This window comes from Chelonia mydas, chromosome 8 (assembly GCF_015237465.2).
Source record: "Chelonia mydas isolate rCheMyd1 chromosome 8, rCheMyd1.pri.v2, whole genome shotgun sequence".
In the NCBI taxonomy this organism is placed as follows: domain Eukaryota; kingdom Metazoa; phylum Chordata; order Testudines; family Cheloniidae; genus Chelonia; species Chelonia mydas.
This window is the reverse complement of record NC_057854.1, coordinates 63,091,490-63,106,892: the sequence shown is the minus strand read 5'-3', so window position 1 is coordinate 63,106,892 and position 15,403 is coordinate 63,091,490. Positions and strand designations below refer to the sequence as shown.

At 38.2% G+C, this 15,403-nt stretch overlaps 1 protein-coding gene across 5 annotated transcripts in view; it reads left to right on the top strand.

The window, feature by feature from the left end:
• The window catches only part of DENND1B (DENN domain containing 1B), a 243,148-nt gene that overhangs the window by 184,715 nt on the left and 43,030 nt on the right, over nt 1–15,403 (top strand). For all 5 annotated transcript variants that reach the window (XM_037907882.2, XM_043552708.1, XM_043552705.1 and 2 more), the window contains one exon: nt 9,215–9,316. In XM_037907882.2, coding sequence (XP_037763810.1) covers nt 9,215–9,316 — 102 coding nt within the window. The remainder of the gene's footprint in view (nt 1–9,214; nt 9,317–15,403) is intronic.

Genomic DNA, 15,403 nt, shown 5'->3' with positions numbered 1-15,403 from the left:
TGGAATATTCACTTTGGGTAAAAGAACAGCTTTGTTAGGGTTTGCACTCATTCAACTTTCCCGTTCACTCCAAACACTGTTCTTCACAGTAAACGCTTATTTCATGGGACTGTTTGTTTCTAGTAAACAGAGAACAAAGTTTCCTCAGCATAACAGTATGTCTTGAACATACATATTATGGTTATTAAAAAAAATAGATTGATGAAATGGAAAAGTGGAATACTGAAAGAAGTTCTGGGACACCAGCACATCATATGAAAACTTGGGACTGTCCTGTTAAAGGCAGGACATCTATAAAGGTGATAGTTCGTATCACTTGAAAAGAATAATTGTAAGAAATACATTCTTGCTCATAAAAGTTTACTTTGGTGTTATTCCTTGTAAAAGCAATAATAATCCATTGCTCTCACTTAATACAGTACTACAACAAACTAATATAAAACAATCACGTTGATACTGCTCCAAACATTGGTAATTTCAGTAATGGTAAAAAGACAGACAGACTCTCTCTCTCTCTCTCTCTCTCTCTCTCTCTCTCTCTCTCTGTGTCTTTCTATCTGTAACCCTACAACTTTAAAACCTACAACTTCCCCATATTTACCATTGCCTTTCCAATATTTCCAATGAAGTGGAGGATGAGGGGGGATCTGATAGCTGCTTTCAACTACCTGAAAGGGGGTTCCAAAGAGGATGGATCTAGACTGTTCTCAGTGGTAGCTGATGACAGAACAAGGAGTAATGGTCTCAAGTTACAGTGGGGGAGGTTTAGGTTGAATATTAGGAAAAACTTTTTCACTAGGAGGGTGGTGAAACACTGGAATGCTTTACCTAGGGAGGTGGTGGAATCTCCTTCCTTAGATATTTTTAAGGTCAGGTTTGACAAAGTCCTGGCTGGGATGATTTAGTTGGGGATTGGTCCTGCTTTGAGCAGGGGATTGGACTAGATGACCTCCTGAGGTCCCTTCCAACCCTGATATTCTATGATTCTAGATCCTAAGAGAAAATAATAAAATTGATTTTGTTCTTAATTTCTCTTTATTTCTTCCCTATTATTTGGTAAATGGCTATAAAAATGGGAAATGAAATCAAAACTAAACCTCTTAATTGGCTCACTGAGTAATGATGAGTTTGTACACAACTCCTGCACAAGCAAGATTTGAGTCAGATTCTTTATGCCAGAGGAATTTGGCCATAAAATTTACTTACCTGGCCCATCAGGAATTATCCCACTATAAGGGTGATTCTCTACTAGAGTAGAGCTGATGTAGGGGAAGTTAGGCCACTCCCCCTTTTTGCTGCCATGAAAACAACCATCAGAAGAAGAAAAGGAGGTGGCTGGGATATCCCTGTGCCATGCCAATTCTCAGCTGTTAATTTTTGACCTTTTGGGCTGTTTGCAACTGTTGTAAGCTAGAAATACCCATATACACCTCTACCCTGATATAACATGACCCGATATAACACGAATTCAGATATAACATGGTAAAGCAGCGCTCTGGGGGGTGGGGCTGCGCGCTTCGGCGGGTCAGCGTGTCTGGCTCAGAGACGCCACTCTGAGCGGCGTGTTAAGGGTGCCGGGCCGGGGCTGAGGGATTGGATAAGGGGCAGAGGGTCTCGGGGGGTGGTCAGGGGACAGGGAGTGAGGGGCTTGGATGTTTCGGAGGTTCTGGGGGCGGGACGGTCAGGGGACGGGGAACGGGGGCGTTGGATGGGGCTTGGGAGTCCTGGGGGGCCTGTCAGGGGGCAGGGGTGTGGATAGGGGTCGGGGCAGTCAGGGGACAGGGAGCAGGGTGGTTGGGTAGGGGGTGGGGTCCTGGGGGTGATTAGGGATTGGGGGGTCTCTGGAGGAGGCGGTCAGGGGACAGGGAGCAGGGGGGCTTAAATAGAGGCTGGGGTCTTGGGAGGCGTAGTTAGGGACGGGGGTCTCTGGAGAGGGTAGTCAGGGGACAAGGAACGGGGGGGATTGGATGGGTCGGGGGTTCTGAGGGGTCAGTCAGGGTGTGGGAAGTGACTATTAAAACGGAAATGCTTCAGGTCAAAGCAAGTTCGATATAACGCGGATTCACCTATAACGCGGTAAGATTTTTTTGGCTCCCGAGGACTGCGTTATATCGGGGTAGAGGTGTATTGCTCTAGCTCAGCACAGGAGACCATCCCTGCCCAGAGACATCGCTAGGATTGGGGGATTGTGAAGGTGAGTTTTAAATCACTTGTGCACATGCAAACCCAACTTGTTATTCAGTACAGGTGTAACCCAGAGTCCCGCCTTCCATTCTCAAGTCTTCCTTTTCAGATTAGGTTCCATAATATTTGAGCATTTATCATGAGAACAGTGGTCCATATAGCCAAATATCCTGTCTTCCAGCAGTAGCAAGTGCCAGATGTTTTTGAATGAACAGAACAGGGCAATTTCAAGTAATCCATTCCCTGTCACCAGTCCCAGCTTCTGGTATTTGGAGGTTTAGGAACACTAGGAGCATGGGTTTGCATCCCTGACCATTTTGAGTAATAGCCATTGATGGACCTATCCTCCATGAATTTATCTAATTCTTTTTTGAACCCAGTTATGCTGCTGGCGTTTCAGCCTCCCATGGCAACAAGTTTCACAGGTTGACTGTGTGTTGTGTGAAGAAGTACTTTCTTTTGTTTGTTTAAAACTGTCTGCCTATTAATTTAATTGGGTGCCCCCTAGTTCGTGTATTTATATGAAGGGGTTAATAACACTTCCCTATTCATTTTCTCGACACCATTCATGATTTTATAAACCTCTATCATATCTTCTCTAAGATGAGCAATCCCAGTCTTTTAAAGTTCCCCTTGTATGGAAGCTGTTCCATACCTCTGATCATTTTTGTTGCCCTTTTTCTGTACCGTTTCCAACTCTAACATAGTTTTTTTGAGATGGGGTAATCTGAACTGCACGTATTCAAAGTATTCAAAGTGTGGGCATTCCATGGATTTATAGAGTGGCATTATGATATTTTCTGTCTTCTTATCTGTCCCTTTCCTTATGGTTCCTAACATTCTGTTAACTTTTTTGACTGCCGCTGCACATGGAGTGGATATTTTCAGAGAATTGTCCACAATGACTCCAAGATCGCTTTATTGAGTGTTAACAGCTAATTTAGACCCCATCATTTAGTATGTATAGTTGGGATTATTCTTTCCTATGGGCATTAGTTCGCATTTATCAACATTGAATTTCATCTGCCATTTTGTTGTCCAGTTACTCAATTTAGTAAGGTCCCTTTGTAACTTTTAGCAAACAGCTTTGGATTTAACTATCTGGTGTAATTTTGTGTCATCTGCAAATTTTTCCATCTCACTGTTCACCCCTTTTTCCAGATCATTTATGAATATATTCCTTTAGGAATACCAATCCATAACTTTACATAATGGTTCAGATATTGCAGTTACGTAAACCGAGATATGAGTTACACATCAGATGCAAAGGTTATAGGAGCGTAATTAGCATAAAGATGTTGTCATCCAATTTGTGTGCAAAATTGGTATTCTTTCTCTCCCCTTTATTTTCACTTTCTTGTTATGTTGTGTTTATGCTACAGGCCCTTTTATCCCACCATGTGAACTTTGCAATCATTTCTCTCAACACTTGAAACTTACTTTATGCAATGCATACTGCTAGACTGTTTGCATCAGATATGTAATTGATGTCACTATTTATGCCACTGCTGAATTTGACCCAAAGACTCCTATGGGGTGGTATCCAATTAGACCAGGTCTCAGTTTTTGCCAAGATATCCTGTTCCAAAGTTGCAAATTATCTCCTTTGCAGCACTAGGACACAGGTATAGTTTAAGAACTGTAACACCTAGTCTTCAGAAACTGAGCAATCTGTTAGCCTTTCTTTTAATTTCCTTTTCACATATGATGTCTGAGCCTTATCATTACTCAAAGTTTTGTTTGGGTCAATTTCCTTTCTGTTTTAATGTTAGGTGGTTTATTCTCCCTCCACTCCTACCCCAACCCAAAGGGGAGGTAACTTCAATATATTTTTCTTTTGTATGACTTAATCTTTCTGTGCTGCCTAACTTTTTGAAGGAAAGCCAGAATTTTTTAGCATAGAAAATAAATCATGCCAGTTTATACTCTTAACTCTTTTTTAAATGAGATATGTTTTTTAAGGAAGATGATTTGTTTTGTTATTTTATGTAAAATAGATTATTTCCCCCCCCCCACTTTATCATGATGAATTACACTTTTATCACACAAGTGTTTTTTCCCCTCCAATATTTTTAACAAATTCGTAAACAGATTTATCCATTGCTTATTTTTATGATGTCATGTTTAGTCTTTAACAAGCATAGACTTCCACTCCCATTCATTACAAACATTCACCCTCTTCTTTGCCAGGATCAACCTGTTTTGCTTACACAACCTTTCCTGTTCTGAACACAGACTGGGGATAGGCATACCTGGTTAAGCAAGAAGTTTGTATACCCTGAAAAGAGGTATTAGCTGACTGGTATTAGGTATATTTAATGCTTGGGATTGGTGATTGCTGTTCTTATACCCTGGTTTTAACCAGCAAAGTGTATGTGTGAACCATGGCATTCTGTTAGGATCTGCAGCCAGGTTATCTGGTTACACCTTCAGCATGGCATACAGGTTCACTTATCTGTGGGGAAATATTTGCTTATGGTTTATTTAGGCTTAAGTTTCAGAATTTGATTGTTATAGTTTAGAGGGCAAGAGTACCTTGCAATGGGATCTGATTTGCCTTAACCCTTCTCCCAGAATTTGGGCATGGCTTTGGCAGTGGGTGCAGCTAAGGCACTTTTGGAGGAAAGAAAATCTGATGCAAGAATAGGCCTTTTGATTAGGTGCAGTACTCTCATGCTTGATCCTAACACACACCACACTAAGGTTTTTAGGTTGAGGAGTGTATTAAGGGCCACAACTTCATTTACAGGGAAAACATACTTTGGGCCTGTAGGGTCTTCAGTATGGCTTAGTTGTGATTCCAGGAGGTGCTAGGTAATCTAGATTTTGCTTTAGGTAAATAACATTGATGACAGAGGACTTTCAACTCAGACATTTGTTTGTAAATTTTATTGGCACCATCGCAAGTGGAAACAACAATAAAGTCCTGCTTTGTTCTTGGTTAGTATCTGGATCTTTATCTGCTAAGAATGCTAGAAATTGTGGTATTTTCATCCTGGTACTATTAGATGCACTCTTGTTACAAAGCGCAATGGTTTAATGTAAAAGTAGAGATGGTTTTTAAAGACTCAGAGTTTGGTTAATGCAGAGTTGGAGTCTACAGTTCCCCTTGTTCTCATAATGCAACCAGCATAGAGCTACTGTATAGCAAAACGGAATTAAATATGTTAAATAAACTTTAATATTAACAATAATGAGTAACTGACACAAGTGTCAGACTTTTTTGGTAGGAAAAGAAAACCAAATAAGAAATTTCTGAACTACTTCTGTGCATGGAAATAATTGAAATGTGTTTATTGCTGTTGTTAAATATTACGAGATTTGGAAAGCAACAATATCTCTGCTAACCAAGATTGATTCTGATTTTAGTATAATCATATAGGGTTAGTTTAATGTTTTATGTTTAACTTGAATGTTTCATCTGAGTCTGTATAAATAGCTTAATGAAAATGTGAATGCAACTTAGAGGAACTGATTCCTGCTGTGTGCGGCAACCCATAAAAGGGCAAAAAAATTCTATAGCAACTGTTGTTAAAAGGACAGATATCTTGTATGGGCATAGATTGTTTGGTCTGAGTATTAGCTGTCTAGTTTTCAATATAGAATCCCTACTGGGTTTTGATCGAACTTGCTTTGAAAGTACATTGTAGATCAATACTAAAGGGGCTAATGGACTGTGTGCTAGTTAAATATCAGTGAAATATTCCTCCAAAACTCAAAGTTTCTGAATTTATTTAATAGTATTTGTAAAAATAAATCTGTTAGAAATGTGCATTCATAAATATTTTTATTCATATTTAGTAATTCACTCTACTTTTTGTAATAAAGCATTTCAGAGTCCTTTTATAATTACAGTACTTCAGGGTTATTCCTAATGCAATCTTATGTTAATCAAAATATTTTACCCAATAAAATATAAGACATAAGGGTTTGAAAAACTCTGGTGTGAGTTCAATTGCTAGATGGAGTTTCAGAAGTACAAGGGATGCCCCGAAAAATTGCACTGATTTGAAAAATTCTGCTGGTTCTAAAGGAATTCTTATTCTGTATTTTTGATTTCCTGAGTAGAATCTTTCAAACGGTAAAACTTTTAAAGCAAGCCTGCTTTATACAGGTAAGAATAACAATAAATTAATGTAGTCTTAAAGGCTTTTGTTTTTGAATGTAAACTGTTTATGGATCTAAATAAAATTACATTTAACATGCAGTTATTCTGCTTGTGAATCTGAGTTGCACTGCAAAGGGAGCGCAGATAGAACAGTGCTTACTGGAAATATGATGTCCCCGTGGATGCTAGAAAAAGCCTGCTGGGGAACATCCCTCTCTATGCTTTAAAAATATGGATGAAACACGCTCCCCAACAAGGTCATCACATCACAAAGGTAGATGGTGCCTTAGAGCCAACATCTCTTACGCTGCTAATGCCTTTAGTATTGCTCGCCGCCATCCCATCCATGCTTTACACTGCCTCATACTGGGACTAGCCTCTTGTATATGGATGCACTGGAAGGGAAAAATTCATTTGTGCTCACTTCCTCTCTTCAGAACTCTTACACATTGGGGGCATAGTTTAGACCTTATATTTTCAAATCAAAATATTTGAAAATAATTTTCTTAGTTATTTACCTGTCATGCCCTGAGTTTGAAGTTCTAGGGTACTTCCCTGGTATATGCTGGTAACATCAGAGGGTCTATCTGTTCTCTACGTGCAGCTTTAGATGCTTTTTTTATTTATAAAATAAGCCTCTTTGAAATTTCTAGGTGCATGTATGTATTTAAAGAGTAATCATTACAAGCTGACTCAATGTCTCGAAAAGAATCAACAACTTTCCATTCCCAAAAGTGTGCCACAGGTCAGTTCCTCAGGTAAAGGCCTATGTAAAGAGGTGGACCTTGCAGTGAACTTGTGATGTATTGAACAAATGGGGGAAGTAAGTTCTAGATGAGAAATGCTCTCTCAAAGACATCATGCTTCCAGTTTGCAGCCATTTAAATCTGAGGATTCAGTTTAAGCATTTCTGCTATCTCAGCTGTTGTGATCTTTTGTGACAAATCTGCTGAACAAAGAAAGGTTCTGTGGAATTGGGGGGCTGGTTGGTGATGAGCTGGTCAGAGAGGCAGATGATTGGGGGTGTCTGGGGGGAGGGTGGCATTTTGAAGATATTTGGTAGATCGCTTATTCAGATCTAATATGTACTACAGCTTACCAGTTACGGCAACTTAAATTGTTTGCCCTGAGATGTGGTATAGCTGGTGAGCTACCAAGTACTGCATTGAAAAGGGATCGTGCACCACAGCTTCCATCCATCCCATGAAGAAGGGAGGATTGTACAATAAAAATTAAGCATGCACTTTAGTGCTGTGCTGAATAGGGATGAACTTAACCATGTTCTTATGTGCTTTGATGAACTGGAGCCTAAGGCATCCAAGATCTAGTCTTTGAAAAATCAATATGCAAGGGAGCGCTTGGAAATATCAAAACAAGGTTTTAAAATGACATCAGTGGCTTTAATGTAACATCTCTTTAGATAATACTCTTACCATTTACAAATAAATATAACATAAAGATCATTTGAAGCTGATTTAGGGATACTTTTGGACAAACTCAATAAAGTGCTGACAGATCACATGAGGGAAACTCATTCTCTCAATCCTTAAGCATTGAATTACATTGTAAACTAGAATTTAGGACAATTTGTGTAAAGCAGCACCTAAGGTTGCCGGAGTTAATAGGAATAGGAGCAGGAGGAGGCAGTGATCATTGGCAGAAATATGTTTGTCTTCAAAGTGGCCTGCAGTTTGTGTCTGAAAGGTTCCTCTGTTTCATTATGGTAAGGATCCACATAAGGGATGGCTTTTGATCCAGGGGTATCTTTTACCCCATTCTGGGCTTTTACCATGTGTAAAAGTCCATGGTAATAAAATGTTCTATTAGCTGAGTCAGTTGTGCATTCTAATATTTTATGCAGGACCTCAAATTGTCTGATTTACCTAAATCTAGGATAAACTCCTCCAACCTGGTGTATTTTTTTTTTTTAAACCATGAAGGCATATGCTCTTGATGGGTAGGTCCTTTGCCTGCATGACAATACTCCCTGCAGTATATCTCTCTGAATCATTATCATGGAAATAATATGCAGACTATACATTGATGTATTAAAATATTTAGAACCTTCTCTATGCTAGCGGAGTTTATGGAAATTAAACAGTTAGCAGAATAATATAATTTAAGGGAGTCTTCTTCCTGTAATTTGATTTGGTCACTATACAGTAGAGATAGATACTCTTTTATGCAGTTAAGGGATAACACAGGAGTTACAATATAATTTTACTGTTCTCAGTTACTTTGATTAGCATATATTAGCTTGCAGTAAAGACTATATGTATTTACCTTGTCTCATCACTGTATGTTTTTGACGTGTCTACTCAGTATTCTTCATATTATTCTTACCTTCTTTTCCAAAAGCCGCACAATTTACTGCATTAACAATTCATCTGACCTCTTTTAAACCTTTTGTATGACTATGTAATAACTCCCAGAAATGACAGGAGGAGCCTTTAATTTGACAGTGAAATTGGTGACAGAAAATAGTTATGTTTTCTTAATTATTTCCTGGTTAATCAAATTAGCTGCACACACATTAATGTTATATTTAGCACAACAAATAGACAAAAAATCTGGTGATAATCATAACATGTTGGTGTCCATTCAGAGTTTCTGCTTGCTTCTGCCATTGGTTTAAGTGCAGTTAAATCAGAGTAATGTTATACAGTAGTTAAGATTCATAACTCAAGCAGAACATTGTCACCATCAAAATGCATTTTGGTGAAAACTTTAAAGTGTTTGCAATGTTTTATTACACTGTCTCTGCCTACTTTCCTTTTGAATTCAGTAAATACTTCTTTGATTGAAGGGCAGTAACTGTACGTGCTAACTTTTAAGGGGGGAAAATTGATGAAGGAGAATTTTAAATGTGCCAGTACTGGTTATAGCTAGGAGTACCTTCTAACTCGCTCTGTTTAAATTTAGGGAGAGCCTATCACTTTCTGTGAGGACAGTTTTGTGAAGCATCGTTCAAGTACTACCAAACAGTTCCTGGAAACTGCAGTGAATCTTCAACTTTTTAAACAGGTATGACAGGCCAATTGACCTCGTGATCTAAAAGTTTCCTTCTAACAGATATCAGACATATATCTTCTCCTCTCTGCCTCTGTATCCATTGCCTGTCAGCTTTTGAAAGCTCTCAGGAAGACCATTTTGAGAGGAAGTATAGAAGAGAGAGGGGAATGGCAAATGTTTAACTCCTATAAGTGTGGAAAGAATCCTCCCAATCCCATTGTATCTCAGCGCAGGCACAAACACAGTCCCCACTTTTACCCGAAAATGACTGGCTGTGTCTGCCTCTGGAGCCAATCAAGAACTCCCTTGAAAAGGAAAAAGCAAGGAGCTCCCTGAACTTTAGCAGCTGAACTTTTCAGCCTCTTCAGTATAGTCAGGCTCTGTTGGTCAACGGACAAAGGACCAAAGCACTTAACACTTTGTTACACAGAATTTTTCAAAATCAGGACCTCAGCCAAACAAATAAATTAATAGTTTCATGAAAATTCCTCCGTATTGAGTTTGGTTGACCACAAAACAACAGTTCCTATGGAGGATTTACAGCTCAGTAATAACTATTGTAGTATTAGACAACATGGCTTCAGCACGATCCATGATACACTTTTTTCATGCTATTATCTCCTGGCTTTTCTCTTTGTCCTCCCTTTCGATTCCCTTATGTAATTTAGTTGTTTGAAAGAGGGTCAAGAGACCGACCATAAACTTGTAGATCAGTAAGCTTATCTTTGTTTGCGCGCAAATCTGAGAAAACATCTTCTGGGATAAGGTGGGAAAACTTCTAGAAAAAACATGGTTTGATTGAAGCTAGCCTAAATGAATTCAGGCAGGGGAGTAAATGCTTAACTAATCTGCTAGAGTTCTTTGAAGATATACTACCATAATAGATAAGGAAAATTCATTGGATGTAGAATACTTTGATTTTCAAAAAGCATTTGACAAGTTTCTGTATCAAAGATTAATGGCTAAGGTAGAGATTTATAAACTACAAGGATGCTAGCTTGTAGTAGTCATAGGTAGACACTTTTCTAATTGGACAACATTATGGAAATACCTACAAATAAATAACATAAATACAGACTTTAAAAATAATAGAGTAATAGATGGAGTACTCCAGGGATCAACTCTTAGAATCCAATTTATTTTATTTAATTGTATTATATCTGCAGGGGCAAAGGTTTCATTTATATGAAGTGTTAAAAGAGGTATTTTAAACATTTAGAAGTGTTTACCAGATTAAGATTGGTGGTAGAGAAAGTAATATAACATGGAAACATCATTATTTTTATTGCTGTGATCCAGGGTTATATGTTTCTGAGTATCTTCAGCTATCAGGGATATTTGTCAATAGAAGGCTACTGCTCATGGCAAAGAGTCTGAATTATGATATGAGTATTGTGGCCAGATCCTCAGATGGAGTAAATTAGAGTAGTTCCACTGAAGTTATTAGAGCTCTGTCAGTTTCCATCTAGCTGTTCAAGTGTACTTTATATGTAATTTTAAAGAACACTTAACAATTTTATTATTTTTCTAATGTTTCTTCATACCGAGGAAGTAATATACCTTTGAAGATGAGAATATCTTAAAATTATTATATTTTAAATGTTTTTAATAGCTAATATGTTGCCTTTTCTTTAGTTCTGATCTGCTGTGTTTCCTCTCACTTCTCTAATTAATCCACAGCCCAGCTGCCTCATCTCCAGCAGTTCCCCACTGACAACTGGGCTGCTTTCAAGGTTGTTTGTGTTTTCAAAAGCTAACATGAGTTTACTGGGTTCCTGATACTGAGCATTATTTTTAGCAGAAAATAATTCCTGAAAGCAGCCTAGACACCTAGGCTGGACTGCCTGGAGGTGTTTTAACTGCAGTTTTTTTGCTGCATATAAGCTTTGTCTGCCACTTTCAGAAGTGCTGCCCTGGCACTTATTCTTTTTTTGTTTTTGCAACTGAGGTCCATTCTTACCACCAAACTCTGCAACACTTCTCAATGGATGCAGTACTTTCAATGGTGGATTTGCACCAGGGAATAGCTAAATCAAGAACCATTACATGACTATACTAGCTCCCAGTAAAGTTCATCTTCTGATAGCTGACCTAAATTATCTGTAGCTCCTTGTTATCCAGAACAAACACTTGTCTTCATTGTCTGTTGTTTACTTTATTATGTATTTGACCAAACTTATTCTATATCCCACATACTATTTGAATAATAATATGAATTATTAAGCTTTGTAATAGACATTTAATATCAAAGATGGCCTGGCCACTGTTGAGAGCAGTGGTTGTGAAGTGTGTTTTTCAAGATCTCTGAGGTTGGTTGGGGAAGAATCTATAGACTGTAATGTTGCACCTAACACCTCTGCTATCTTTTGTTATAATTAGTTTCTTTCTTTTGTTTAGCACATAAACTGTGTCTCAGATACTGCAGTTCCTTCATATCAAAAGTGTATCTGAACATTGTGTTACTGCAGTGGATAACTTCGCAAATGCTGACATTTAACCAGTAGTCTGTAAACAAGTTCAAGACATACCTATATTTGTTTTGTGGAAAAGAAAAGGAAGAAGGGGGAAGTAAAAAGAAGAAGCCATTGGAATTAAGTAAACTAAAAAGGGCAAGCATTCTGTGTTTAGTTGCCTTTTTTCTTTTCCTAAAGCTTCTTAGATTATTAATGTATTGACTGCTTTGACTCTAAGAAGTGACTGTGTACAAATTTAACATTCTTACTCAGCAGATCTGCTCCTTATGTATGTCCAGAGTCAGATCTTTTCACTTTAGTGACAAAAACATTTTTTTAAACTATTTTTTCCTCCTGTTGGCCTTGCATCTGTTGTAGAGGCAGTTGGATTATTTGATCATCAGAGACATTGACTACACTCCAATTGCAGGGCAAACTTTTACCCACAGACACATTTGCATTACTCTATTGAAGTCAATGGTGTAGCATTGGTGTAATGGATGGCAGACTTTGACTGACATATTCTTTGTTACAGATGATGATGCATTAGCCACAGAGAACACAGATTTCAAATCCCAGGATAAAATTTCATAAGTGGAAATTGGTCTGTCTGCTTAAAAACTGATATTTTCAAGACAAAAATACAGTAAGCTTGATTAGGGTACACATTACAGGAGTCTTGTAATGATCCCCAAATCAAGCATAAATAAATCCTGGAAATTCACAGTTTAGGTTAAATTTACAAGAAATCTAGCCACCTTCACTATGCTCTGTAGTGACACTATGCAGTAAGAATACAATTATGATTCATGCATAGTAGGGTTTGTGGTCCCAGATCAGATTAAATTTATTTTTAAAGACCCACTAGAATGTTTTTCATTATATCCGTAGAAGACTGCTGCCTTCGTAACTGAAATCATTAAAGTCCTCTCAGTTGTATAATTTTTAGCATAGAATCTGGCCTTCCTCCTGCTATACTTCCCCATTGACATGGCAATATTTTAACGAAAAGCATGTTATATGGAACAGGGTTCATAGCCCTGTGGCATTTGGTGCCCTTTTTTATAACCCATTTGTGGATTTTTAGAGTTTCCCTCAGCCCTGATCAAGACTTTTCATGTTTAAAACCAAGATAGCCTTATGCTTTAGTTCTAAGAGGAGATTTCATTTCAGTAGATAAAGCTTTGTACCTGAGAAGAGGTCCATATTTTAATTAAATAAGTCAGATATGCCAATTTTTCCTTCAGGCTCAACAGCTTGTATTTCCTTAGATTTGATGGCTGTGTTACTCCTTTTCCAGCTTTTCTTCAGCCTTTTGGGATGACTTATTAATATACGGTATCTATACCCTGGGTTTTTTTCCAGTCCAGTCTCCTGTTATTAGGATGATGTAATATTACTGTTGTTAAACCTCATGCTAGAAGTCTGGAGTTTAGCTACTGCTTGTTCCCAGCTTCAAACGCCAGCTATAAGTCGTTGTATTTTGGACCTTAAATATTTTTGATGGGTGTCCAATGAAAATAATAACTCATTCATAAGGAATATCTGGACCAGCATGGAGATTTTCTAAGGTACATACTGTTAACTATAAATTCCCATTATATAACATATTGGTATTTTTCCTCACTGAACTCTGCCTTCCTCCAGTTCTTCCCACTGCTTATATCTTTCTCATTCTTTCTACAAACATCCAGCTGGCTTGGCAAGTTGCCTGAATTGTGAGACCTTTGCCTGAGCACTCAGATGCATTTTTTAGTGTGTTGGTGTTTATTGTTTTGGGGTTCCAATGTACATTTTCCTTTTTCGTTGCATCAGCAACCTCTTAGTGTTTCCAGCATCTTTTTTCTCTTTATGTACCCCATCTTCAAAGGAGGAAAGAGCTCTGCTCCGCAACTTAAAGCCATGCAGCAGAACTATATTCAGTATAGACAACCATACTCTTTGCACTGTGCCTAGAAGTCAACCCCAGTGCACAAGTGTTAGATTTGCATTCAGATATCACCCTATTTGATAAGGAAACATGGGCAGCACCTCTCAAGCCTCTTTGGAACATCCCAGGAAAACACCTATAAGTCTACCACGAAATGACCCAGCTAGAGCAAAGTGTAAACCCTTGAAAGAAAAAGCTTGAGTCAGCCAAGACCAGTGAGCATCAGAAACACAGTGCTAGCACCCTCCCTAACGGCTCTAGCAAAATCAGTGTGAATGCTTTATGAAGTTCTGTTGATGCTCCAGGCCCCCACTTCACTTACAGAATTCTAGCTGCTTGAGTCAGAGCAGGCAGAAGTTCAGGGTGATAAGGACTGCTATCTGGACTCAGATACATATCCTTTTTGAAGGGGCACCAAGACAGCAACTTCATGAGAAAAGAAACTGTTCCCTCGAGATTTTGCAGAAGCTGTTAAACCTTGGCTATTTTTTGTTATGAGTCGCTCCTTAAGCTTCCTCCTCCTCGAAAATGAGAATACTCACAGATTATATCTATAGAGAAGTGGAAATTACTTACCTTTAATTCTGCTTTCCTGAAGATACAATTTACGATAGGTTTCAGAGTAGCAGCCATGTTAGTCTGTATGTGCAAAAAGAACAGGAGTACTTGTGGCACCTTAGAGACTAACAAATTTATTTGAGCATAAATTTTCATGAGCTCACACTGCATGCATCCGATGAAGTGAGCTATAGCTCATGAAAGCTTATGCTCAAATAAATTTGTTAGTCTCTATGGTGCCACAAGTCCTCCTTTTCAATTTACGATAGGATTTTCATTCATTCTCCTATATCACTTCAGAAATTATTTTCTTTAAAGTGATTTCTTTCTCATACCTGATTGGTTTTTTCCTCTGAAGCATACTTTTAGATTGCAGTACCTAATTTTGAATTGACTTATCATGGGAGCTTTGTCTTCTGCACAACCAAATGAATTGGCTGGCATCTCCTGTTCGCTACAGGCAGTGGCACACAAAGTTTCACAAGGGAATTGGCTCATATTTTATCCTCAAAGGGCAAAATTTTTAAAGAACTCTGGGAGTCCTGCTATTCTTTTACTGAGGAGCTAAGACCCAAAGGAAGAATCCTATCAGAATGATGTCTTCAGAGAAGCAAAATTGCAGATAAGTATTTTTCCTTCTGAGTTAATTATGCAGTGCTACTGAGTGGTTTGTCAATAGTGGGTATCAAACTCAGGTTCTGTGGATCTAAAAGCATGAGCTTCTACTGCCTTAACTAAAAGACCGTGATCTAATAGCTCAAAGACCATACAGAATCAGAAGCCTTTCTGAGGTCCATCCTACAGAAGGGGACAGAGAGCCATGCTGATTATACTGGACTGTACTAACGTTAGCCAAGCTTTCTGCTATGTACTGCTTTTAAAAAAACAAAAAAAACCCCAAAAACTGGAATAGCTTTACTCTCACTTCTGATACTCAATATAATTAATAATAATACTATTACTTCCTTCAAATAAGTTTCTATCATTTCTGTTAACAATTATATTTGGCAGTATTTACTTTTAAATGTTTTGCTAGACTAATCCGTGCACTGAAAACTAAAAGTCAGCCTCTCCATTTTCTGTTGATATTTTACCAAATGATGAGAGTGCCCATAAATCATGGGTTGGTTTATGGCATGGAATGAATTCATAACTTTC